General features: G+C 44.9%; 1 protein-coding gene across 1 annotated transcript in view; it reads right to left on the minus strand.

The window, feature by feature from the left end:
- LOC118399708 (integrin alpha-5-like) overlaps positions 1-24,594 on the minus strand; it is a 73,961-nt gene that overhangs the window by 24,355 nt on the left and 25,012 nt on the right. Inside the window, exons 3-10 of the mRNA XM_052473947.1 lie at positions 11,585-11,685; positions 11,043-11,166; positions 9,248-9,309; positions 8,674-8,719; positions 7,924-8,049; positions 7,568-7,612; positions 6,612-6,655; positions 5,456-5,512 (exon numbers count right to left, since the gene is read on the minus strand). Of these exons, the coding sequence (XP_052329907.1) occupies positions 5,456-5,512; positions 6,612-6,655; positions 7,568-7,612; positions 7,924-8,049; positions 8,674-8,719; positions 9,248-9,309; positions 11,043-11,166; positions 11,585-11,685 (605 nt within the window). The remainder of the gene's footprint in view (positions 1-5,455; positions 5,513-6,611; positions 6,656-7,567; positions 7,613-7,923; positions 8,050-8,673; positions 8,720-9,247; positions 9,310-11,042; positions 11,167-11,584; positions 11,686-24,594) is intronic.

The raw sequence follows: 24,594 nt of genomic DNA on the forward strand, positions 1-24,594 counted from the left end.
CTTCTGTAAACTACATGAGAGGTAGAAGAGGATAGTTAAGAGTTTGGAGGAGGCGGGTAACTCAAGCTGCTATAGGTATCTCAGCGAGAGAGAGAGAGAGAGAGAGAGAGAGAGAGAGAGAGAGGATGGGTCAATCAGCGTTGTTATCTTTGACGATTTTATATTATGCCGTAAATGACGGACTATTGTCAAGAGTTTAATATTACAGCTATTTTCCTCTGGTGAATGACTTCACCACACTGAGAGAAGAACCCCATCTTGCACATTGTCTATGTCGTTCAGAGCTACCTTAAGTCTGGGCTACCCAAATAATTCTCTGCAGTATACTCTAACCAACATCCCTGCAGTATACTCTAACCAACATCCCTGCAGTATACTCTAACCAACATCCCTGCAGTATACTCTAACCAACATCCCTGCAGTATACTCTAACCAACATCCCTGCAGTATACTCTAACCAACATCCCTGCAGTATACTCTAACCAACATCCCTGCAGTATACTCTAACCAACATCCCTGCAGTATACTCTAACCAACATCCCTGCAGTATACTCTAACCAACATCCCTGCAGTATACTCTAACCAACATCCCTGCAGTATACTCTAACCAACATAAGGCAGTATACTCTAACCAACATCCCTGCAGTACACTCTAACCAACATCCCTGCAGTATACTCTAACCAACATCCCTGCAGTATACTCTAACCAACATCCCTGCAGTATACTCTAACCAACATCCCTGCAGTATACTCTAACCAACATCCCTGCAGTATACTCTAACCAACATCCCTGCAGTATACTCTAACCAACATCCCTGCAGTATACTCTAACCAACATGAGGCAGTATACTCTAACCAACATAAGGCAGTATACTCTAACCAACATCCCTGCAGTATACTCTAACCAACATCCCTGCAGTATACTCTAACCAACATCCCTGCAGTATACTCTAACCAACATCCCTGCAGTATACTCTAACCAACATACCTGCAGTATACTCTAACCAACATCCCTGCAGTATACTCTAACCAACATCCCTGCAGTATACTCTAACCAACATCCCTGCAGTATACTCTAACCAACATCCCTGCAGTATACTCTAACCAACATCCCTGCAGTATACTCTAACCAACATCCCTGCAGTATACTCTAACCAACATCCCTGCAGTATACTCTAACCAACATCCCTGCAGTATACTCTAACCAACATCCTTGCAGTATACTCTAACCAACATCCCTGCAGTATACTCTAACCAACATAAGGCAGTATACTCTAACCAACATCCCTGCAGTACACTCTAACCAACATCCCTGCAGTATACTCTAACCAACATCCCTGCAGTATACTCTAACCAACATCCCTGCAGTATACTCTAACCAACATCCCTGCAGTATACTCTAACCAACATCCCTGCAGTATACTCTAACCAACATCCCTGCAGTATACTCTAACCAACATCCCTGCAGTATACTCTAACCAACATGAGGCAGTATACTCTAACCAACATAAGGCAGTATACTCTAACCAACATCCCTGCAGTATACTCTAACCAACATCCCTGCAGTATACTCTAACCAACATCCCTGCAGTATACTCTAACCAACATCCCTGCAGTATACTCTAACCAACATACCTGCAGTATACTCTAACCAACATCCCTGCAGTATACTCTAACCAACATCCCTGCAGTATACTCTAACCAACATCCCTGCAGTATACTCTAACCAACATCCCTGCAGTATACTCTAACCAACATCCCTGCAGCATACTGTAACCAACATTCCTGCAGTATACTCTAACCAACATCCCTGCAGTATACTCTAACCAACATGAGACAGTATACTCTAACCAACATGAGGCAGTATACTCTAACCAACATGAGGCAGTATACTCTAACCAACATCCCTGCAGTATACTCTAACCAACATGGGGCAGTATACTCTAACCAACATCCCTGCAGTATACTCTAACCAACATGAGACAGTATACTCTAACCAACATCCCTGCAGTATACTTTAACCAACATGAGGCAGTATACTCTAACCAACATCCCTGCAGTATACTCTAACCAACATCCCTGCAGTATACTCTAACCAACATCCCTGCAGTATACTCTAACCAACATCCCTGCAGTATACTCTAACCAACATCCCTGCAGTATACTCTAACCAACATCCCTGCAGTATACTCTAACCAACATCCCTGCAGTATACTCTAACCAACATCCCTGCAGTATACTCTAACCAACATCCCTGCAGTATACTTTAACCGACATAAGGCAGTATATTGTAACCAACATGGGGCAGTATACTCTAGCCAACATGAGGCAGTATACTCTAACCAACATCCCTGCAGTATACTTTAACCAACATGAGGCAGTATACTCTAACCAACATCCCTGCAGTATACTCTAACCAACATCCCTGCAGTATACTCTAACCAACATCCCTGCAGTATACTCTAACCAACATCCCTGCAGTATACTTTAACCAACATCCCTGCAGTATACTCTAACCAACATCCCTGCAGTATACTTTAACCAACATGAGGCAGTATACTCTAACCAACATCCCTGCAGTATACTCTAACCAACATCCCTGCAGTATACTCTAACCAACATCCCTGCAGTATACTCTAACCAACATCCCTGCAGTATACTCTAACCAACATCCCTGCAGTATACTCTAACCAACATCCCTGCAGTATACTCTAACCAACATGAGGCAGTATACTCTAACCAACATGAGGCAGTATACTCTAACCAACATCGCTTTAGTATACTATAACCAACATGAGGCAGCAAGATTAAGTTCATGATATGGCTACTTGTATTGAGTCATGTAAATGTATGGTATGGAGACATACTGTATAGTGTACATCTCAATAACAAAGTGATTGAGGTGCCATAATATACTGAACAGCCAAAAGCACTGAAGTATGTGTCTTGACTCTTGGCTACCGCCATTCTTTAAACAGCTAATGGCTGATTTCTTGTGTTTCCACTGCAGCCTACGTGTCATTGGTTTGGCTGGGAAATTATGTAATGTAGAAAACAGTCTAGTACCCATGCAGGCAGTCTTTTCTTTTGTTTGGAGTGGGTCCGCAAACTAAAACACTAAACCTCATCAAAATCTAACACAACCGTCAAGACATTGAGCTACACACCCAAATCTAACACAACCATCAAGACATCGAGCTACAGACCCAAATCTAACACAACCGTCAAGACATTGAGCTACACACCCAAATCTAACACAACCTTCAAGACATTGAGCTACAGACCCAAATCTAACACAACCGTCAAGACATTGAGCTACAGACCCAAATCTAACACAACCGTCAAGACATTGAGCTACAGACCCAAATCTAACACAACCGTCAAGACATTGAGCTACAGACCCAAATCTAACACAACCCTCAAGACATTGAGCTACAGACCCAAATCTAACACAACCGTCAAGACATTGAGCTACAGACCCAAATCTAATACAACTGTCAAGACATTGAGCTTCAGACTCAAATCTAACACAACCGTCAAGACATTGAGCTACAGTCCCAAATCTAACACAACCATCAAGACATTGAGCTACAGACCCAAATCTAACACAACTGTCAAGACATTGAGCTTCAGACTCAAATCTAACACAACCATCAAGACATTGAGCTTCAGACCCAAATCTCCTGGGGCTCTTGGGTAAGCAGATACAACCATTTTTTTCTTGGCCTCTTTCTTTTTATTTCTTTGTTTCTGCAGCTGAGTCTGACGGTGCAGTCCAAGCACTCATGTGGAGAGTAGAACCAAATCTAACACAACCGTAAAGACATTGAGCTATGGACCCAAATCTAACACAACCATCAAGACATTGAGCTACAGACCCAAATATAACACAACCATCAAGACATTAAGCTAAATTCTCAAATCTAACACAACTGTCAAGGCATTGAGCTACGGACTCAAATCTAACACAACCATCAAGACATTGAGCTACAGACCCAAATCTAACACAACCGTCAACACATTGAGCTTCAGACTCAAATCTAAAAACAACCGTAAAGACATTGAGCTTCAGACCCAAATCTAACACAACCATCAAGACATTGAGCTTCAGACCCAAATCTAACACAACCGTCAAACATTGAACTACAGACTTAAATGTCCTGGGGCTCTTAGGTAAGCAGATACAACTATTTATTTGTATTTCTTTGTTTCCGCAGCCGAGTCTGACGGTGCAGTCCAAGCACTCATGTTGAGAGCAGTCAACCTAAAGAGACCGTCAAGTCAAATCCAGCCAGGAGTTTATTTCAGATCATTCTTCCTATGAAGTAAGCAGTTAGCAGTCAGTTAGCAGTTTACACAGCATGTGGTATTTCTTATGCCCAGAACCCTGAACCCAAAGCTTTCCATTTCTGCGCACGTGCAGAAACCAGTGTTGGGGAGCAGTGAACTACATGTAGTAATTTCCTTTCTGTTTCAGCATCAGACCTGCCTAATTCTCACTTGATACTTCGTTTTTGTGTTTAATAGGCTAAATTACACATTCTGTGTAACATCTGACTCCAGATCTGTTCTTGTAATTTGTAGTCTATGACATTTCAGATTTAGATATGATAATTCTTCACCAAGTAGTTTGGATGTAGTGAACTACTTTTTCAAATGAACTGTATAAGTAAGTAAATTATATTTTTCTTAAGGGTAGCTTTAGTGTAGCTTAAACTTGTTTCAGTGTCAAGTAAATTGGTAGCTGGGTCAAATGCATTTTCAGAGTAGCTTCCACAACGCTGGCGGACCCGTAGACACACAAACACACACACACACACACACAAAATCAAGAACAAAAAGAACACACACACAAACACTAAGCACACATACATGTGTACAATAGTATGGGGTCTCGTTTATCAACCATGGAGAATTTAGAAGACTACGAGAGTATAAAAACAACCATGTCACTCAATCCAAAAACCAACTTAGCGAATGAGGAATCCAGACCCTTTGGCACAACAATGGCGTGTTGGTATAAACAAGCTCCCCACGCCCTCAGTTAGCAACACAAAATCCTGAGTCAGTATGTAGCCGTTACACTTTGTGTGTGGGTATGTGTGTGTGTGTGTGTGTGTGTGTGTGTGTGTGTGTGTGTGTGTGTGTGTGTGTGTGTGTGTGTGTGTGTGTGTGTGTGTGTGTGTGTGTGTGTGTGTGTGTGTGTGTGTGTGTGTGTGTGTGTGTGTGTGTGTGTGTGTGTGTTTCTGCCTCCGTTTCTGATTCAATCAGAACATATGGAACACATAGGTGTACGTGGGCTCACCTCTAACCCAGGGATCAGGCTCCATCTCCTGGGGGCAAATTCCTTCAGCCCCCCCCCCTCCCCCCCCTATATATACCCACATATCAGAACAGAGGAGCCAAAAGTACAGTATAGTCTAGCCCCCTTGCTGTTAAGCAGATGTGCACCAACCTGTTCTCCAGTTAGGTTCAGCATGGATTTCAGATCTGTCCCATTGAGTAATGACACCTGCATTGAGAGAGTTAGTAAAATACCTTCAGTTATCAACCATGATTGTAGTAGAGCCATCAACAAAATGACTGTCCATTTATGATATGTATGCATTTCATGCTTGTTTATCTGCATTCAATATATTTATCTCTTTAAATCTCCCTATTAATACACTTCCTGCAGTGGATGTGAATGTAACCAAATTAAAATATTTTACTGTATCTTTCTATGGATATTCCCCCTGTTTATATTTTGGCATCCTCTCACTCCCTTTTTTCTCTCTACAGTAACATACGTTACATCTATGTCAGGGGTAGGCAACTAGATTCAGCCACGGGACGATTTTTGTCCGAGCGGATGGTTAGGTGGCAGGAACATAATCATAATAATTTGTACACTGCACATTGACCACAAGTAATCCCAAAAAGAGATTGTTATTTTCAAATACAATCAGGCCTGCTCGCCTCCCTACCACTGAGGAAGTACAGTTCCCGCTCAGCCCAGTCAAAACTGTTCGCTGCTCTGGCCCCCCAATGGTGGAACAAACTCCCTCACGACGCCAGGACAGCGGAGTCAATCACCACCTTCCGGAGACACCTGAAACCCCACCTCTTTAAGGAATACCTAGGATAGGATAAGTAATCCTTCTCACCCCCCTAAAAGATTTAGATGCACTATTGTAAAGTGGCTGTTCCACTGGATGTCATAAGGTGAATGCACCAATTTGTAAGTCGCTCTGGATAAGAGCGTCTGCTAAATGACTTAAATGTAAATGTAAATGTAATCATTTCATACCTTGATTACATTGAGACATGATCACATACTGCGTGTCTCTCTTTTTATTTGTAGGAATACTTGGGAACAGATTTCCTGAATTACATGTTTTAACTGAATTCCTGGTGATTTGATTTGGTCTTATTTGATCAAAAACAAAAATATATTTGAATGCAATCTTTGGGCGGCCCAAAAGAAAACACTCGCAGGCCGGTTTTGGTCCGTGAGCCGCCTATTGCTGACTCCTGTTCTATGTCACCCCAATGTCATCCTTATTATGTTAACCATCGTTAACTTTCATCTAGAATGAATGATGATGTATAAATATGTGAGGACTCCTTACTAAACCATGCAGCATGAGTCCTTTGGGAACTCCGGTGATGAAGTCTGAAAAGACAGAAAATGAGAAAGAAAGAAAGAAAATAAGTTTAAAAGATTGGAGAGAGCAGTTGAGTCCAAGCACTTCCAAATACACAAGGGTCAAAACTTTGCTGGTAATAACCCAGTGTTTAAAATAGGGAAAGCTGAGGCTTGTTTGTTGCCGGTGCATGGGAAATCTATGATACTGTACAAGCTTAATAACTTAAGTGATACAGGCAAGCCCAGCCCGCAAGTTTTTATTTTCTTTTAAAATAAGTCAGTGTTGAAAATATTCCTGTTGTGGCTTTGAGTGAGTTACTGAACTGGACAAGCTTCAGGGAAATATATTAGTGAGAGTCAAGTTGCCTCGTTTTAAACGTCTTCTGTTCAAGAATACTATCTGTCAAGTGCTTACTACAATAGACTATAAAGACATGTGATAAGTACATTATTATCTTATGCTCTGATACATTCACACACTCTAATGACTAGCTCTCTAATGACTAGCGCTCAAATGACTAGCGCTCTAATGACTAGCTCTCTAATGACTAGCGCTCTAATGACTAGCTCTCTAATGACTAGCGCTCTAATGACTAGCTCTCTAATGACTAGCACTCTAATGACTAACGCTCTAATGACTAGCACTCTAATGATCTGCGCTCTAATGACCTGCGCTCTAATGACTAGCGCTCTAATGACTAGCGCTCGAATGACTAACGCTCTAATGACAAAAGCTCTAAAGACTAGCGCTCTAATGACTAATGCTCTAATGACTAATGCTCTAATGACTAATGCTCTAATGACTAGAGCACATTAGTATATTAGAGCACAGGGGGTCTTTAGATGGTTAACTATTAGACAGGGATATGGGGTAAGCAAACCCAAAGCCCAATCATGCTCGAGCTAAGTATAAGTTGGTGCTGTAAATATGACACTCACCTTCAATATCATCTCCACTGAACTCCCCGCCGGCAACAGAGTAACCTGGAATGAGAGTGAGAGAACGAGAGAGCGAGTGGGAGAGCAAGCAAGAGTGAGAAAGAGAGAGAGAGGGGGAAAGAGAGAAAGATAGATAGAAAGAAAGATAATGAGAGAAAGAAAGGTGGAGAGAGAACAAGAGAAAGAAAGAAAGAGAGAGAAAAGAGAGAAGAGAGAGAGAAGAGTGAGAGCAATGAGAAATCAAGAAAGGCCACCACTTAGTGCTCTGATCAAAAGCAGTGCACTGTGAGGGGAATAGGGTGTCAGATGCAGCCTCTAGCTACTGTAGCTCCAATGAAGAAGTGGACCATACTAACCGAGGTAGCTGTCGTCATAGCTCCCCTGCACCTGCCGAGTCTGGATCTGCCCAGTAACAGAGAGCAGGAAGTAGGATGGGAAGTAGGCCTTGACAATTTCCTCTGTGGTGGCTGAGACTAGTTGACCTGTTGGCCGGAAAGGATGGGGAAAATATTTTTGAACTATGTTTTTTAGCTGCACTAAAATGATTGTCGAGGTTTGGCCCTGTGGATGGTGTAGGGGATAACTTCACCGCTTGGGGAAAAATAGGCCGTTGTCTGCGCAAGTTCCAAACCCGCCCTTTCACTATACTGACACATACAAAGCTCTTTCTCCCGTCTCTCTCCACTGTACCTGTCTCTCTCCACTGTACCTGTCTCTCTCCACTGTACCTGTCTCTCTCCTCTGTACCTGTCTCTCTCCACTGTACATGTCTCTCTCCAATGTACCTGTCTCTCTCCACTGTACCTGTCTCTCTCCACTGTACCTGTCTCTCTCCACTGTACCTGTCTCTCTCCTCTATACCTGTCTCTCTCCACTGTACCTGTCTCTCTCCTCTGTACCTGTCTCTCTCCACTGTACATGTCTCTCTCCACTGTACATGTCTCTCTCCACTGTACCTGTCTAATAAAAATGTGACAGTGGGAATTCCCAGTATAGTTTTCTAAGCTTTACTGTATGCTATCTCTACATTCTGTATTTGAGCCAGTTCATAGTAATCCACATATGGTCTCAATAGGATCCTATCATAAATCTAATAGTGCACTCACCTTGCCAGTAAAAGCTTCCTGGTCCTCCGAGAACAACCTTCCCATCCTGAAACACGCAGAAAACCACCACTCTGATGAGAACCTTAGGTATCAAGCAACTGTTCAAACTCCATTGTAAGTCTTATGTTATATGACTAAACATACAGTATTCATTCAGTGGGCTGTTCCAGAAAGCAGGATCATTCAGTTAGCCAGCTTACTTTGATAAGCAGTCAAATAAGACATATCCTAAATCATTCGGAAAGCAAAACTTGAATATGGTTGTTTGTTGCTTAGTTGGAAGTTAATTCAGAATGTCTGGGACAGTTACCTGGCTAAGATTGGCTAAGGCCAACCAAAATTCTACTTCCACTTTAAACCCAACCCCTCCAAAAGACCCACACACAGCACACACACAGGTTTTTAGAGAGGTGCGGAGGGGCTACCTGCCTCCCCATACAAAAATCTCTAACTTACTGATCCTGCTTTCTGGAACAGCCCCCCAGAACATAAGGAGTTTGCCCCATTAAAAACTAAAAGAGAATCTCTTTTGAATTGTTTGTTAAGGAATTGTTCCTTGTTCTGTTCAACGTACCTTGGTGAAGTCAGCACTGAACCCACCCTGACAGTAGCCCTGTCCTGCAGGACCATGTCTCTCTAAGGTAAAAGGAAGAGATGCAGAAAACATTGATAAGGCCACCACCCAAATGGCCAATCCAGGGCCTAGTTTCCCAAAAGCATGTTAAGATTATGTTTCATTGTTAGAACCTTTCGTAGGAGACTCATTAAATCTCTGAGCTATTTCCCATTGTTAAAACTCGTAATCTAAAGCCTGCCTCAGACCACTCGTAGAACAGCTAAGTGTGCCGTTAGATGCTTTTTTGCCCTCCCAAGTCACTTTACTCACAGAAGATCTCCGCTAAACATAGAATCACATGATTTATCCATCTCTCTGTGACCACCGATAACTTCACAAGAAGTTGACTAAAAATACAAAGTCGCCAATGTCTTTGCAATTGATAAAAACAAATGAAAACCGAGATGACTGCATTAAAAAATAAACAGTATGCTAAAGGCCTATTTCAATCATATTGAAGTATATTTAATTTTCAATCAATTGAGTTCTATTTTGCTACGGTCTGTAATTTGTCTTAATATATTTCATGATGTGTAGCCTAACACGTGCACAATGCTGTACCAATTCTGTGATTCAGTGCATTTTTATTGGCTAAGCATTTGAATAAGCTGCCTCAATATTTGCAGCCGTAGGTGGTACTATCTCTCTAATCTAAGCTGATCCGTCGTCAGTATTATGAAACAATTATAATGTTTAGGTAAGATTTGATTGGAAGAAGCTGATCAGAGAGCAACGCTCCCTTTATTTCAATCTTATCAGTATCGTCACATGCTTCAATGACGGCCTTATCGAACGTTCTCTCTGCATGGTGTTTTGAGAAAAGCGTATTATCTTCCTCGGTTGTAGGAAAGATGCATCTTTAAAGCCCTCGCATCTTTAAAATCACTCGGAAGCCTAGGCTTCCATCGTTATGAGAAACCTGGCCCTGGGCAATATTATTGTTACATCTGCGCCTGCCATGCCCTCTACTGTTCCTCCTGTGTCTCCCTAACCTGCCGCCACTCCCCCAGTGCTCTCTCCCTCTTTCTATCTCTGTGTGTGTGTGATTGTGTGGGCGGAGACAGGTGTGCTGGAGGCAGAGCAGATCCCCACCAGCTGCAACCTGTTCCATAATCAAGACCTCTACAAATACTCAGCCCTGTCACTTCTACGCTGCCAGATCGTAACCTCTGCTCAGTCAGTCTGTGTTTTTTGCTGTTTGTTTCTGCATAGATCCTGCTTTCGTGTTGTGCCTGTTTCCCCTAGCCTGATGCTGTTTTCCTCTCCACTACAGTTCTGTCCTCTCTGACTCTGGTCCCTGTCTCCAGTCCCACGTCTCGTCAGTCCTGCTACTCTGTCCTGGACCTCCCCACTCTACTGTTTCCTTGGATTCCTCTCCGGACCTGCTTACCCAGCCCCAACTCCCCTCGCTCCAGCCTCAGCACCTGGCTCCCTGTAACCTGTCCAAGCTTTCCCTGGCCTGCACCCCATCTTCCCCTGTATTTCAATAAATACCTTGGTTACCGTATCCCAGTCTCCTTGTCTGAGTCTGCTCTTGGGTTCAACTGCTCCGCTCCATGTAACAATCATAACATTGTGAGCACACAAATCTCCCATTGACATCAGTGGTCAATTTATAAGAATGTTGGATCTAAAGTGAGGATTTGGCCCTCATCCTCACGAGACAAATCTGTGGCTGCATGTTTCGTCACTACTTCATTCAATTGACTTCAGGTACAGTATTTTGGATAAGGATGTTGTTGCAGTACTGTACCTGTGCGACAGGGGGCGTACTCCACAAATGTCTTGAGGTTGTCCACGGAGAGGTAGCAGGTTCCTGTGGCATCCGAGAAGGGGGCATCGTGTTCCGTTCTCCAGTAATATCTTGGGGCACAAGCCTTGGAGACATTCAAGAAAGGCATTCAAAACAACACACAAACTTCACAACTGTCAACTGTCAGATGTTGATACACATCCCTGACACATAGTAAAAAGCTTTTTATGACTGGGGCTATGGTCGACTTCATTGGAGGCTGCTGAGGGGAGGACGGCTCACAATAATGGCTGGAACGGAGCAAAAGGAATTGAAACATGTGTTTGATGTATTTGATACCATTCCACTCCAGCCATTACCACGAGCCAGTCCTCCCCAATAAAGTTGCCACCAACCTCCTGTGGTAGAACTTGTGTGTAGAACTTGTGAACGATATCAAAATCCAAATTAAAATTATATATATTTCTGTGAGCAATTCTAACAGGACAGTTATATGATGACCTATTCCCTTCTATCCCACAGAATGTAGTAGACTATCTTACCAGGACAGTGTTGCCATGGGAACGCACCGTAGCCCCAAACCACTGATGGGACTTGAACTCGACCTGGACGTCGACGTCGTTGACGTGGAAGCTGCGATCCCCTGGGAGATGCCGAAGAAACGCACCTTTACATTTGTAATGCAGTACTTGTATGACACTGTAATAGCTCGCCTAAAGTCTGCACCAGTGTTTCCTCAAGTAACCCGACTGTTCAAGTTACTGTATTTCAGGACTATCACACCTGATTCGACAAATGAGGGGCGTGATCAACTAGGTACTGGTACTCCCTGTATATAGCCATGTTATTACGTTGTACCCCTGCACATCAACTAGGTACTGGTACTCCCTGTATATAGCCATGTTATTACGTTGTACCCCTGCACATCAACTAGGTACTGGTACTCCCTGTATATAGCCATGTTATTACGTTGTACCCCTGCACATCAACTAGGTACTGGTACTCCCTGTATATAGCCATGTTATTACGTTGTACCCCTGCACATCAACTAGGTACTGGTACTCCCTGTATATAGCCATGTTATTACGTTGTACCCCTGCACATCGACTAGGTACTGGTACTCCCTGTATATAGCCATGTTATTACCTCGTACCCCTGCACATCAACTAGGTACGGGTACTCCCTGTATATAGCCATGTTATTAATTTGTACCCCTGTACATCAACTAGGTACTGGTACTCCCTGTATATAGCCATGTTATTACCTCGTACCCCTGCACATCAACTAGGTACGGGTACTCCCTGTATATAGCCATGTTATTACCTCGTACCCCTGCACATCAACTAGGTACTGGTACTCCCTGTATATAGCCATGTTATTACCTCGTACCCCTGCACATCAACTAGGTACTGGTACTCCCTGTATATAGCCATGTTATTACCTCGTACCCCTGCACATCAACTAGGTACTGGTACTCCCTGTATATAGCCATGTTATTACCTCGTACCCCTGCACATCAACTAGGTACTGGTACTCCCTGTATATAGCCATGTTATTACCTCATACCCCTGCACATTGACTAGGTACTGGTACTCCCTGTATATAGCCATGTTATTACCTCATACCCCTGCACATCGACTAGGTACGGGTACTCCCTGTATATAGCCATGTTATTACCTCATACCCCTGCACATCGACTAGGTACGGGTACTCCCTGTATATAGCCATGTTATTACCTCGTACCCCTGCACATCGACTAGGTACTGGTACTCCCTGTATGTAGCCATGTTATTACATTGTACCCCTGCACATCAACTAGGTACTGGTACTCCCTGTGTATAGCCATGTTATTACGTTGTATCCCTGCACATCGACTAGGTACTGGTACTCCCTGTATATAGCCATGTTATTACCTCATACCCCTGCACATCGACTAGGTACTGGTACTCCCTGTATATAGCCATGTTATTACCTCATACCCCTGTACATCAACTAGGTACTGGTACTCCCTGTATATAGCCATGTTATTACCTCATACCCCTGTACATCAACTAGGTACTGGTACTCCCTGTATATAGCCATGTTATTACCTCATACCCCTGTACATCAACTAGGTACTGGTACTCCCTGTATATAGCCATGTTATTACCTCATACCCCTGTACATCAACTAGGTACTGGTACTCCCTGTATATAGCCATGTTATTACCTCATACCCCTGTACATCAACTAGGTACGGGTACTCCCTGTATATAGCCATGTTATTACATTGTATCCCTGCACATCGACTAGGTACTGGTACTCCCTGTATATAGCCATGTTATTACCTCGTACCCCTGTACATCAACTAGGTACTGGTACTCCCTGTATATAGCCATGTTATTACATTGTACCCCTGCACATCAACTAGGTACTGGTACTCCCTGTATATAGCCATGTTATTACCTCGTACCCCTGCACATCAACTAGGTACTGGTACTCCCTGTATATAGCCATATTATTACCTCGTACCCTGCACATCAACTAGGTACTGGTACTCCTGTATATAGCCATGTTATTACCTCGTACCCCTGCACATCAACTAGGTACGGGTACTCCCTGTATTTAGCCATGTTATTACATTGTACCCTGCACATCAACTAGGTACTGGTACTCCTGTATATAGCCATGTTATTACCTCGTACCCCTGCACATCAACTAGGTACTGGTACTCCCTGTATATAGCCATGTTATTACATTGTACCCCTGCACATCAACTAGGTACTGGTACTCCCTGTATATAGCCATGTTATTACCTCGTACCCCTGCACATCAACTAGGTACTGGTACTCCCTGTATATAGCCATATTATTACCTCGTACCCCTGCACATCAACTAGGTACTGGTACTCCCTGTATATAGCCATGTTATTACCTCGTACCCCTGCACATCGACTAGGTACTGGTACTCCCTGTATATAGCCATGTTATTACCTCGTACCCCTGCACATCAACTAGGTACGGGTACTCCCTGTATATAGCCATGTTATTACCTCGTACCCCTGCACATCAACTAGGTACTGGTACTCCCTGTATATAGCCATGTTATTACCTCGTACCCCTGCACATCAACTAGGTACTGGTACTCCCTGTATATAGCCATGTTATTACGTTGTATCCCTGCACATCAACTAGGTACTGGTACTCCCTGTATATAGCCATGTTATTACCTCATACCCCTGCACATCAACTAGGTACTGGTACTCCCTGTATATAGCCATGTTATTACCTCGTACCCCTGCACATCAACTAGGTACTGGTACTCCCTGTATATAGCCATGTTATTACATTGTATCCCTGCATATCAACTAGGTACTGGTACTCCCTGTATATAGCCATGTTATTATGTTGTACCTCTGCACATCAACTAGGTACTGGTACTCCCTGTATGTAGCCATGTTATTACGTTGTATCCCTGCACATCAACTTGGTACTGGTACTCCCTGTATTTAGCCATGTTATTTTCTACTTCCTGTATACAGCCATGTTATTTTCTACTTCCTGTATATAGCCATGTTATTACCTCATACCCCTGCACATCAACTAGGTACTGGTACTCCCTGTATATAGCCATGTTATTACCTCGTACCCCTGCACATCGACTAGGTACTGGTACTCCCTGTATATAGCCATGTTATTACCTCGTACCCCTGCACATCAACTAGGTACTGGTACTCCCTGTATATAGCAATGTTATTACATTGTATCCCTGTATATCAACTAGGTACTGGTACTCCCTGTATATAGCCATGTTATTATGTTGTACCCCTGCACATCAACTAGGTACTGGTACTCCCTGTGTATAGCCATGTTATTACGTTGTATCCCTGCACATTGACTAGGTACTGGTACTCCCTGTATATAGCCATGTTATTACCTCGTACCCCTGCACATCGACTAGGTACTGGTACTCCCTGTGTATAGCCATGTTATTACGTTGTATCCCTGCACATTGACTAGGTACTGGTACTCCCTGTATATAGCCATGTTATTACCTCGTACCCCTGCACATCGACTAGGTACTGGTACTCCCTGTATATAGCCATGTTATTACCTCGTACCCCTGCACATCAACTAGGTACTGGTACTCCCTGTATATAGCAATGTTATTACATTGTATCCCTGTATATCAACTAGGTACTGGTACTCCCTGTATGTAGCCATGTTATTACGTTGTATCCCTGCACATCAACTTGGTACTGGTATTCCCTGTATTTAGCCATGTTATTTTCTACTTCCTGTATACAGCCATGTTATTTTCTACTCCCTGTATATAGCAATGTTATTACATTGTATCCCTGTATATCAACTAGGTACTGGTACTCCCTGTATGTAGCCATGTTATTACGTTGTATCCCTGCACATCAACTTGGTACTGGTACTCCCTGTATTTAGCCATGTTATTTTCTACTTCCTGTATACAGCCATGTTATTTTCTACTTCCTGTATATAGCCATGTTATTTTCTACTGCCTGTATATAGCCATGTTATTTTTATTCAAAATGTAATTTTTTATTCACTGTATTTATGTTTAATTTTCTACTCTACATTGTTTGAAAATGAACCGTAAGTAAGCATTTCACTGTTATTGTTTACTAAGCATGTGACAAATGACATTTCGTTGATCATTTGAATCAGGTGTCCTTGCACTGAACATACATCAAATAAATGCAATGGCTGGGGTGGTCCATCGATCTCAGCCACTGCCTGTTGGTGACATGTACTGTGTATTACCGCTGCCAGCATGGGCTCCAATCCATCCCACTGCACTCTAGCACTCTGTCTCCTTCTATACTTGTTTCTCTCTATCCTGTCCAATAAACACAACAAATACAAAAGGGGCACTACTGCAACAAAAAAAAGGAATGGCTGGTGGAACTCAAGAGAAGTTTCAGAAACGGTGATTTCTACTGTAAGTTAACTTTGTCTCAACATGATCCCTCATGTCATCCCTGTTTGATGTCACACGGTTCCACATGTTTTTATAACTCTGTCTAAGTCTCAGCTCTTAATCCATCCACCTTGCTATTGGCAAGCATCAAACCGTTCAGCTGGACATGGAATGCATTGTTACTGTAGTAACATTTGTCCTTCATAGTCTGATCCCTATTTTATGAAGGGGGTGGGGGGGCTCTGGTAAAACAGTTTCTTGTGACAGGCAAAACATCAAGCAGCTGGCTCGGAGAGCACATGAGAGACTTGGTTCTGGGCTATGAGAAAGGTCAAACTTTAGTCATGTTGAGAGATAGGCAGTGATGCAACCCGTCAGGATGCTCTGGTTTGGCAACTGCTCGGCCTCCGACCGCACGGCACTACAGAGGGTAGTGCGTATGGCCCAGTACATCACTGAGGCCAAGCTTCCTGCCATCCAGGACCTCTATACCAGGCGGTGTCAGAGGAAGTCCCTAAAAATTGTCAAAGACTCCAGCCACCCTAGTCATAGACTGTTCTCTCTGCTACTGCACGGCAAGCCCTGGGGCAGCAGGGTAGCCTAGTGGTTAGAGCGTTGGACTAGTAACCGGAAGGTTGCAAGTTCAAACCCCCGAGCTGACAAGGTACAAATCTGTCGTTCTGCCCCTGAACAGGCAGTTAACCCACTGTTCCTAGGCCGTCATTGAAAATAAGAATTTGTTCTTAACTGACTTGCCTGTTTAAATAAAGGTTAAAAATTTTAACGCTGCTGATACTCCAGGTTATTTTCTATGCATAGTCACTTTAATAACTCTACCTACATGTATATATTACCTCAATTACCTCGACTAAATGGTGCCACTGCACATTGACTGTACCGGTACCCCCTGTATAGCGTCACTGTTGTTATTTTATTGCTGATCTTTAATTATGTGTTACTTTTACAAATTTTCTTGGTATTTTTCTTAAAATTCCATTGTTGGTTAGGTAAACATTTCACTTTAAGGTGAAATACCTGTTGTATTTGGCGCATGTAAAAAATAACATTTGATTTCAGAAAGTCACTCCTGGCCAATAGACTTCTTCCCAGGTAAGAAAAAGTTTAAGATGAAGAAGTTAAAATATTTGATGCGGTAGACTTGGCAGTATGGGTTTGATGCATTTTTCTGACGCATAAACTTGAGTGGTGACCTTCCCGTACCGCTGCCCTGACGGTCTGTCTGTCTGCCTGTCTGTCTGTCTGGCTAGATGGCTGGCTGCTGGGGTCTGCCCTATGTCTGTCTGGCTGCTGGGGTCTGGACTGTGTCTGTAGTACACACTATACTCTTTGAACCCAGAGACCTGCATGGGAAACGTTGCGATGCACAAGCACGTGAAAGGAAGGGCCCAGGGCAGTGTGTGTGTGTGTGTGTGTGTGTGTGTGTGTGTGTGTGTGTGTGTGTGTGTGTGTGTGTGTGTGTGTGTGTGTGTGTGTGTGTGTGTGTGTGTGTGTGTGTGTGTGTGTGTGTGTGTGTGTGTGTGTGTGTGTGTCTTCCTGCATGTCTGTGTAAAACGGCTATCATCTTAATTCCTGAATTAATTTATCACATCAGCTGTTCCTTCAATTTCGAGAATGTACTTATAAGGGTGTATATCTGTGTGCATATAAGCCGGTGGATGTATACAGCACACATTTTTGTGTACACAGTATGTGTTTGTGATCACAGATAGGTTTGTAAGCAGTGCATGTGTCTGTATTTGTGTATGTATAAACAGTTTACGTGCAAGAGAAGGTGTGTATCCAGGTTATGTGCATTCATGTCTGACTACAGCATACATTAGCTTCAGAAACTATTCACACACCTGGACTTTTTACACATCTTGTTGTGTTACAAAATGGAATTAAAATTTAAGAGATTTAATTGCCTTTTTTTTTGTCAACGATCTACACAAAATACTCTGTTATGTCAAAGTGGAAGAAAATGTCTAACATTTGTAAGAGAAGTCATGAACAATAAAACACTAATTTGTTGATTAGATAAGTACTCAACCTCCTGAGTCAATATATGTTAGAATCACCTTTGGCAGCGATTACAACTGTGAGTCTTTCTGGGTAAGTCTCTTAAGAGCTTTCCACACCTGGATTGTGCAACATTTGCCCATTATCCTTTTCAAAATTCTTCAAGCTCTGTCAAATTAGTTATTGATCATTGCTAGACGACTGTTTTCAGCTTTTGCCATAGATTTTCAAGCCGGTTTCAAAACTGTAACTCGGCCACTCAGGAACATTCACTGTCTTCTTGGTAAGTAACTCCAGTGAGTGTAAATTTGGCCTTGTGCTTTCAGTTTTTGTCCTGCAGAAAGGTGAATTCATCTCCCCGTGTCTGGTGGAAAGCAAACTGGATTTGCCCCAAACATAACACTTTCTATTCAGGACTAAATGTTTTCTACATATTTTTGCAGCATTACTTGTGTGCCTTATTGCAAACAGAATGCATGTTTTGGAATATTATTTTATTCTGTACAGGCTTCCTTCTTTTCACTCTGTCAATTAGGTTTGTATTGTGGAGTATCTACACTGTTGTTGATTCATCCTCAGTTTTTCCTATCCCAGCCATTAAACTCTGTAACGGTTTTAAAGTCGAACAAACTTTATTTAACTCTTTGCAAACTGGAAACCATTTATCCGGAGGCTGCATTCATTGTAGCTGGGGATTTTAACAAAGCTAATCTGAAAACAAGACTCCCTAAATTTTATCAGCATATCGATTGCGCAACCAGGGGTGGTAAAACCTTGGATCATTGTTACTCTAACTTCCGCGACGCATATAAGGCCCTGCCCCGCCCCCCTTTCGGAAAAGCTGACCACGACTCCATTTTGTTGATCCCTGCCTACAGGCAGAAACTTAAACAAGAGGCTCCCATGCTGAGGTCTGTCCAACGCTGGTCAGACCAAGCTGACTCCACACTCCAAGACTGCTTCCATCACGTGGACTGGGACATGTTTCGCATTGCGTCAGATAAAAATATTGACGAATACGCTGATTCGGTGTGCGAGTTCATTAGAACGTGCGTCGAAGATGTCGTTCCCATAGCAACGATAAAAACATTCCCTAACCAGAAACCGTGGATTGATGGCAGCATTTGCGTGAAACTGAAAGCGCGAACCACTGCTTTTAATCAGGGCAAGGTGTCTGGCAACATGACCGAATACAAACAGTGCAGCTATTCCCTCCGCAAGGCTATTAAACAAGCTAAGCGTCAGTACAGAGACAAAGTAGAATCTCAATTCAACGGCTCAGACACAAGAGGCATGTGGCAGGGTCTACAGTCAATCACGGACTACAAGAAGAAACCCAGCCCAGTCACGGACCAGGATGTCTTGCTCCCAGGCAGACTAAATAACTTTTTGCCCGCTTTGAGGACAATACAGTGCCACTGACACGGCCTGCAACGAAAACATGCGGTCTCTCCTTCACTGCAGCCGAGGTGAGTAAGACATTTAAACGTGTTAACCCTCGCAAGGCTGCAGGCCCAGACGGCATCCCCAGCCGCGCCCTCAGAGCATGCGCAGACCAGCTAGCCGGTGTGTTTACGGACATATTCAATCAATCCCTATACCAGTCTGCTGTTCCCACATGCTTCAAGAGGGCCACCATTGTTCCTGTTCCCAAGAAAGCTAAGGTGAAAGCTAAGTGCTTTGAGAGACTAGTCAAGGACCATATCACCTCCACCCTACCTGACACCCTAGACCCACTCCAATTTGCTTACCGCCCAAATAGGTCCACAGACGATGCAATCTCAACCACACTGCACACTGCCCTAACCCACCTGGACAAGAGGAATACCTATGTGAGAATGCTGTTCATCGACTACAGCTCGGCATTCAACACCATAGTACCCTCCAAGCTCGTCATCAAGCTCGAGACCCTGGGTCTCGACCCCGCCCTGTGCAACTGGACTTCCTGACGGGCCGCCCCCAGGTGGTGAGGGTAGGCAACAACATCTCCTCCCCGCTGATCCTCAACACGGGGCCCCACAAGGGTGCGTTCTGAGCCCTCTCCTGTACTCCCTGTTCACCCACGACTGCGTGGCCACGCACGCCTCCAACTCAATCATCAAGTTTGCAGACGACACAACAGTGGTAGGCTTGATTACCAACAACGACGAGACAGCCTACAGGGAGGAGGTGAGGGCCCTCGGAGTGTGGTGTCAGGAAAATAACCTCACACTCAACGTCAACAAAACTAAGGAGATGATTGTGTACTTCGGGAAACAGCAGAGGGAACACCCCCCTATCCACATCGATGGAACAGTAGTGGAAAGGGTAGCAAGTTTTAAGTTCCTCGGCATACACATCACAGACAAACTGAATTGGTCCACTCACACTGACAGCGTCGGGAAGAAGTCGCAGCAGCGCCTCTTCAACCTCAGGAGGCTGAAGAAATTTGGCTTGTCACCAAAAGCACTCACAAACTTCTACAGATGCACAATCGAGAGCATCCTGGCGGGCTGTATCACCGCCTGGTACGGCAACTGCTCCGCCCTCAACCGTAAGGCTCTCCAGAGGGTAGTGAGGTCTGCACAACGCATCACCGGGGGCAAACTACCTGCCCTCCAGGACACCTACACCACCCGATGTTACAGGAAGGCCATAAAGATCATCAAGGACATCAACCACCCGAACCACTGCCTGTTCACCCCGCTATCATCCAGAAGGCGAGGTCAGTACAGGTGCATCAAAGCTGGGACTGAGAGACTGAAAAACAGCTTCTATCTCAAGGCCATCAGACTGTTAAACAGCCTACCACTAACATTGAGTGGCTGCTGCCAACACACTGTCATTGACACTGACCCAACTCCAGCCACTTTAATAATGGGAATTGATGGGAAATGATGTAAATATATCACTAGCCACTTTAAACAATGCTACCTTATATAATGTTACTTATCCTACATTATTCATCTCATATGCATACGTATATACTGTACTCTACATCATCGACTGCATCCTTATGTAATACATGTATCACTAGCCACTTTAACTATGCCACTTTGTTTACTTTGTCTACATACTCATCTCATATGTATATACTGTACTCGATACCATCTACTGTATGCTGCTCTGTACCATCACGCATTCATATATCCTTATGTACATATTCTTTAATTGTGTAGTCTAGAGCGATTTTCTAGGTTAGCTAGCCAGCTATTGTCGTTCTCTTAACGCAACGTAACGTAATCAACCCTGCTAGCTAGCCAGCTAGCCCCCGAATAGCAGCACTGTATAAACTATTACACTCAACGGAACGACTTGATTAGTGTAGTGTCAACAACGCAGCCACTGCCAGCTAGCCTACAAAGTCAACAACGCAGCCACTGCCAGCTAGCCTACTTCAGCAGTACTGTATCATTTGAATCATTTTAGTCAATAAGATTCTTGCTACTTAAGCTTAACTTTCTGAACATTCGAGACGTGTAGTCCACTTGTCATTCCAATCTCCTTGCATTAGCGCAGCCTCTTCTGTAGCCTGTCAACTATGTGTCTGTCTATCCCTGTTCTCTCCTCTCTGCACAGACCATACAAACGCTCCACACCGCGTGGCCGCGGCCACCCTAATCTGGTGGTTCCAGCGCGCACGACCCACGTGGAGTTCCAGGTCTCCGGTAGCCTCTGGAACTGCCGATCTGCGGCCAACAAGGCAGAGTTCATCTCAGCCTATGCCTCCCTCCAGTCCCTCGACTTCTTGGCACTGACGAAAACATGGATCACCACAGATAACACTGCTACTCCTACTGCTCTCTCTTCGTCCGTCCACGTGTTCTCGCACACCCCGAGAGCTTCTGGTCAGCGGGGTGGTGGCACCGGGATCCTCATCTCTCCCAAGTGGTAATTCTCTCTTTCTCCCCTTACCCATCTGTCTATCGCCTCCTTTGAATTCCACGCTGTCACAGTTACCAGCCCTTTCAAGCTTAACATCCTTATCATTTATCGCCCTCCAGGTTCCCTCGGAGAGTTCATCAATGAGCTTGATGCCTTGATAAGCTCCTTTCCTGAGGACGGCTCACCTCTCACAGTTCTGGGCGACTTTAACCTCCCCACGTCTACCTTTGACTCACTCCTCTCTGCCTCCTTCTTTCCACTCCTCTCCTCTTTTGACCTCACCCTCTCACCTTCCCCCTACTCACAAGGCAGGCAATACGCTCGACCTCATCTTTACTAGATGCTGTTCTTCCACTAACCTCATTGCAACTCCCCTCCAAGTCTCCGACCACTACCTTGTATCCTTTTCCCTCTCGCTCTCATCCAACACTTCCCACACTGCCCCTACTCGGATGGTATCGTGCCGTCCCAACCTTCGCTCTCTCTCCCCCGCTACTCTCTCCTCTTCCATCCTATCATCTCTTCCCTCTGCTCAAACCTTCTCCAACCTATCTCCTGATTCTGCCTCCTCAACCCTCCTCTCCTCCCTTTCTGCATCCTTTGACTCTCTATGTCCCCTATCCTCCAGGCCGGCGCGGTCCTCCCCTCCAGCTCCGTGGCTCGACGACTCATTGCGAGCTCTCAGAACAGGGCTCCGGGCAGCCGAGCGGAAATGGAGGAAAACTCGCCTCCCTGCGGACCTGGCATCCTTTCACTCCCTCCTCCCTACATTTTCCTCCTCTGTCTCTGCTGCTAAAGCCACTTTCTACCACTCTAAATTCCAAGCATCTGCCTCTAACCCTAGGAAGCTCTTTGCCACCTTCTCCTCCCTCCTGAATCCTCCCCCCTCTCTGCAGATGACTTCGTCAACCATTTTGAAAAGAAGGTCGACGACATCCGATCCTCGTTTTCTAAGTCAAACGACACCGCTGGTTCTGCTCACACTGCCCTACCCTGTGCTCTGACCTCTTTCTCCCTCTCTCTCCAGATGAAATCTCGCGTCTTGTGACGGCCGGCCGCCCAACAACCTGCCCGCTTGACCCTATCCCCTCCTCTCTTCTCCAGACCATTTCCGGAGACCTTCTCCAGACCATTTCCGGAGACCTTCTCCCTTACCTCACCTCGCTCATCAACTCATCCCTGACCGCTGGCTACGTCCCTTCCGTCTTCAAGAGAGCGAGAGTTGCACCCCCTTCTGAAAAAACCCACACTCGATCCCTCCGATGTCAACAACTACAGACCAGTATCCCTTCTTTCTTTTCTCTCCAAAACTCTTGAACGTGCCGTCCTTGGCCAGCTCTCCCGCTATCTCTCTCAGAATGACCTTCTTGATCCAAATCAGTCAGGTTTCAAGACTAGTCATTCAACTGAGACTGCTCTTCTCTGTATCACGGAGGCGCTCCGCACTGCTAAAGCTAACTCTCTCTCCTCTGCTCTCATCCTTCTAGACCTATCGGCTGCCTTCGATACTGTGAACCATCAGATCCTCCTCTCCACCCTCTCCGAGTTGGGCATCTCCGGCGCGGCCCACGCTTGGATTGCGTCCTACCTGACAGGTCGCTCCTACCAGGTGGCGTGGCGAGAATCTGTCTCCTCACCACGCGCTCTCACCACTGGTGTCCCCCAGGGCTCTGTTCTAGGCCCTCTCCTATTCTCGCTATACACCAAGTCACTTGGCTCTGTCATAACCTCACATGGTCTCTCCTATCATTGCTATGCAGACGACACACAATTAATCTTCTCCTTTCCCCTTCTGATGACCAGGTGGCGAATCGCATCTCTGCATGTCTGGCAGACATATCAGTGTGGATGACGGATCACCACCTCAAGCTGAACCTCGGCAAGACGGAGCTGCTCTTCCTCCCGGGAAGGACTGCCCGTTCCATGATCTCGCCCTCACGGTTGACAACTCCATTGTGTCCTCCTCCCAGAGCGCTAAGAACCTTGGCGTGATCCTGGACAACACCCTGTCGTTCTCAACTAACATCAAGGCGGTGGCCCGTTCCTGTAGGTTCATGCTCTACAACATCCGCAGAGTACGACCCTGCCTCACACAGGAAGCTGCGCAGGTCCTAATCCAGGCACTTGTCATCTCCCGTCTGGATTACTGCAACTCGCTGTTGGCTGGGCTCCCTGCCTGTGCCATTAAACCCCTACAACTCATCCAGAACGCCGCAGCCCGTCTGGTGTTCAACCTTCCCAAGTTCTCTCACGTCACCCCGCTCCTCCACTCTCTCCACTGGCTTCCAGTTGAAGCTCGCATCCGCTACAAGACCATGGTGCTTGCCTACGGAGCTGTGAGGGGAACGGCACCTCAGTACCTCCAGGCTCTGATCAGGCCCTACACCCAAACAAGGGCACTGCGTTCATCCACCTCTGGCCTGCTCGCCTCCCTACCACTGAGGAAGTACCGTTCCCGCTCAGCCCAGTCAAAAGTGTTCGCTGCTCTGGCCCCCCAATGGTGGAACAAACTCCCTCACGACGCCAGGACAGCGGAGTCAATCACCTTCCGGAGACACCTGAAACCCCACCTCTTTAAGGAATACCTAGGATAGGATAAAGTAATCCTTCTCACCCCCCTTAAAAGATTTAGATGCACTATTGTAAAGTGGCTGTTCCACTGGATGTCATAAGGTGAATGCACCAATTTGTAAGTCGCTCTGGATAAGAGCGTCTGCTAAATGACTTAAATGTAAAATGTA

This window comes from Oncorhynchus keta, chromosome 21 (genome assembly GCF_023373465.1).
Source record: "Oncorhynchus keta strain PuntledgeMale-10-30-2019 chromosome 21, Oket_V2, whole genome shotgun sequence".
NCBI classification, from domain to species: domain Eukaryota; kingdom Metazoa; phylum Chordata; class Actinopteri; order Salmoniformes; family Salmonidae; genus Oncorhynchus; species Oncorhynchus keta.